This window comes from Cebus imitator, unplaced genomic scaffold, assembly GCF_001604975.1.
Source record: "Cebus imitator isolate Cc_AM_T3 unplaced genomic scaffold, Cebus_imitator-1.0 Scaffold297, whole genome shotgun sequence".
Taxonomy (NCBI): Eukaryota; Metazoa; Chordata; class Mammalia; order Primates; family Cebidae; genus Cebus; species Cebus imitator.
The window spans coordinates 2,268,365-2,272,138 of NW_016107612.1; the positions used below are offsets into that span (position 1 = coordinate 2,268,365).

The 3,774-nt window shown below is 51.0% G+C and overlaps 1 protein-coding gene across 1 annotated transcript in view; it reads right to left on the reverse strand.

Moving 5' to 3' along the window:
• Nucleotides 1-1,445, reverse strand: part of MT4 (metallothionein 4) — a 3,487-nt gene extending 2,042 nt beyond the window's left edge. The window contains exon 1 of the mRNA XM_037729267.1: nt 1,340-1,445. Coding sequence (XP_037585195.1) covers nt 1,340-1,370 — 31 coding nt within the window. The 5' untranslated portion in view covers nt 1,371-1,445. The remainder of the gene's footprint in view (nt 1-1,339) is intronic.
• Between the last annotated feature and the right edge of the window lie 2,329 nt (nt 1,446-3,774).

The window sequence follows — 3,774 nt, forward strand, 5'->3', positions numbered from 1 at the left end:
GTCACCCATGCTGTAGTGACATGGTGGGAACACAGCTCACTGCAGCCTCAAGCTCCTGGGCTCAAGTGATCTTCCTGCCTCAGCTTCCTGAATAGATGGGACAACAGGCACGCACTACCACACCTGGCAATTTTTTTTAAATTTTGTATAAACAGGGCCTTGTTATATGGCCCAGGCTGGTCTCAAACTCCTTGGGCATAAGCGATCATCCTGCCTTACCACCCCAAGTGCCAGATTACAGACATGAGCCACCATGCCTGGCCCTGATCTTGTTTTTACACCATAAAAACCGTCTGTTTTTATACCATAAAGACTGCCTTGACTTCAAAAAAAAATTATCCCATCTTTCATTTTGAGTTTTAAAATGCTAGAAGCTCCTGCCTCTTTTGCAAGTTTTTGGTACAGAGATGACCTATTAAGGACAAGGGAGTCTTATAAGACTCCATTATTTTTTGAGACAGGATCTTGCTCTATTACCCAGGTTAGAGTGCAGTGGTGCAATCTTAGCTCATTGCCACCTCGAACTCCTGGGCTCAAGCAATCCTCCCATCTTAGCCTCCTGAGTAACTGGGACTACAGGTACACACTACTATGCCCAGCTAAGTTTAAAAAAGATTTGTAGGCATGGAGTCTTGCTATGTTCCCCAGGCTGGCATTGAACTCCTGGCCTCAAGCAATTCTCCGGCCTAAGCCTCAAAGTGCTGGGACTACAGGTTGAGCCACGGCACCCAGACTTGCGAGACTTCTTTATACTATTTCCATGATTATAAAATCCCGGGATGGCTTTGGGCCCCGATTTCTCTCCTTCTGGCCAACATGCTTCTGTGGAATTAAGCCGTTTCAAAGACTCAAGAGTCCACATAAGTTGGAGGCAACTCCCATGGCATCTGCAGGTGCTTAACGGTTTTAGCACTTTTGTAGCAACTCTGGGATGTGGTTGGCTGGGAATAAGGAACCTCAGTCTACAGATGAGGAAACTGAGGACCAGAATGAGTAAGTGCCAGTGAGGGGATGGCAGCAATGGACCCAAACCAGATTGCCAGGTTCTGGGCCAGAGTTCTCCTCACTCTGGTGGCTGTCCTTAGGGGTTAACAGCTAGAAAGACCAAGTTTTTCAGGGCCCCTCCCAGCCATTCCCTGAGCCAGCATGCCAATTCTAGACAATCCGGCTGGGAGCTAACACAGAGTGGGGGTTGCCCTACAGGCAGCCAGTCCACCCATCAGCTCCCAGGACAAACCCCATTGGTGGCTCCTATTTGGAGGGAAGGGAAGTTTTCATCAGTGACCTGTAGGAAGCTGGTCCAAGGTTTCCAGACCCTAGGTTGGGCCTCTTTACTCACCAGACATGCAGACACATTTACCGGGGTCCATGGTCCAGGGCGTCCAAAAGGCTCTGGTGCTGTCACTGCTGGGGAAGGGAGGCTGAGTAAGCAGCAGCCAGAGGCTCCCCATTTATAGCCATGTGGGTGTATTCTGCAGCTCACCCCACCTCTCCCTGGGGCCAGACGCCCTGCACACGGCCCAGCCAGATGCCCTGGGCTAGGGGTTGGGAAGAGCAGGCAGAGGAGGGCAGAGGAAAGGCTGAGCAGTACAGTCGCTTTTCACTAGGGGTACAGGTGGCTGCACCCACCTCTTCTGCCCACCAGCCAAGGTTTCAGGGAAACCAGGCTCAGGCTCAAATGCATACATGGAGCTCCGATGGGCAGCTACATCCACCTTGTCTCCAAGTCCTATGCATTCTAGGTCTGCTATTTCTGTTCCCTCCTTCACAGGGGCTCCTCCTGCCCTGGCTCAGGGCCTCATTCTATCTCCCCTGTAGAAGCCCTTACTGTGGGCAGACAGGGGCCTCTATCCTTGGCCCTGAGCTTTGGAAGATCCCACCAAGAACCTCTACTGGCCCGTACCCTTCCCATGAGTGAGAAGGTGGAAAATTGGGGGTTGTGCCTACCCAGAGCGTGCAACCTTTCCTTCTAGACCACACACAACAAGAGAAGCAAGAAGAGACTTGGGGGAGATTTAACCACCTCTTCACTCTCCATTGTAACCCCATTCTTTGGTGTGGGCAGCTGACTATTTTTCAGTCTTTTTTCTTTTGAGTTGGGGTCACATTCTGTTGTCCAGGCTGGAGTGCAGTAGTGCAATCCTGGCTCATTGCAACCTTCACCTCCCAGGTTCAAAGGATCCTCCTACCTCAGCCTCCAGAGTAGCTGGGGCCACAAGTGCACGCCACCATATCTGGCTATTTTTTTTTTTTTTTTTTTTGTATTTTTGGTGGCAGTGGGGCTCTGCCATGGTCTTAAACTCCTGGGCTCAAGTGATCTGCCCACCTCGGCCTTCCAAAGTGCTGGGATTACAGGCGTGAGCCACTGCGCCCGGCCTACTTTTCAGTCTTTTGTAAAGTGCCCTGCAGAGGATGCAGCTTCAAGCTTCCCTGACAAGTTGCCATGCTCACCCACTCCCTATGGAGAAATTCTGGAGGTGGTGCTGATTACACATCCTCTAGGAAACCACCCCTGATTAACTGAAAGAAATCTCTCCCTCTGTGTTCCTTGGCTGATGTGTCTGTACATTTCTCACGACATTCAGTATTCGCTAAGCTCCTGCATGATTATTTGTATTCATGGCTCTTACCGTTCTCGCCCCAATCTGGGAGCTCTCCGGTGAAAAACCTATGCCTGAAGCATCTCTATACGCATTCAACGTTCTGCACGTTTAGTGGATGTTGGACGAATGGATGAATTAATCAGATGAGTAATCAAATGACTGAAGGCAGGAGTGAGAGAGTGGATATGTAAGTGAACAAATGACTGAGTAAGTGAGTGATAAGTGGACAAATGCATGAATCTCCTGTGTGTGGCTCTATGAGGACCTCTGCTGAAAAATGCTGTTGCCATTCAGAAACGCAAAAAACAGGCCTGGCCGTAAGCAGTGGAGATAATTTCTCCCAGTTCTCAGCTTGCTGGGGTCTCCATCATTCATTCATAAGGACCACCTGGGCTTCAGTCTGACCCACGAAACCACGGATTTGGGATTGAGAGCTTCCAATGAGGAGAAAGGGATGGGTCCATGGTCATCAGCAGTTCACTGTGGCAGGCATTGGGGAGGGGAGGAGAGGGCAACACTGTAGTGATCTCCAAATGGTGCCTCCCTCAAAGGAGTTCACAGCCTAGTAGGGGACATGTATTCATTCATCACCCTCCAAGGGCCAGGAACTGTGCTGGGCACTGGGAAGCCGATGGTGAGTAAAAACAGTTTATAGTTCAGAAGGTCAGGAGGACATCTCAGCCCAGGAGACCCATGACCAGGTATGGCTGCTCCCAGAGTCCTGAGGCTGATCCATCTTCCTGGGCCTGCACCCCCAGTCCAGTTCCGGCACATCTCTCATGGCAGGTCCGGCTTCCTCCACCTCTTGGGCTGCCCTCCAGCAGGTACTAATGGCTTAGAGGGTCTGGCCTAACCAAGTGAGACCAGAGAGAGGTGGGGATTTTCCTTCACCCTTATCGAAGCCATTTCTCTCCCTCCTCTACGTAGGCCAGGAATCTCCTTTTCATTGGATGAGGGACAGTGTGAAGTTGCTTAAGGCCCCAACTGAATGATAATATCAAAACCAGGTCAGACACGATGTCTCATATCTGTAACCCCAGCACCTTGGGAGGCTGAGGTGAGAGGATCGCTTGAGCCCAGGAGTTGAAGACCAGCCTAGCCTGGGCAACACAGGGAGACTCGCTTGAGCTCCGAAGCTCAGAGCTGCTTGACCTCTCTGAGGCTCAGTTTC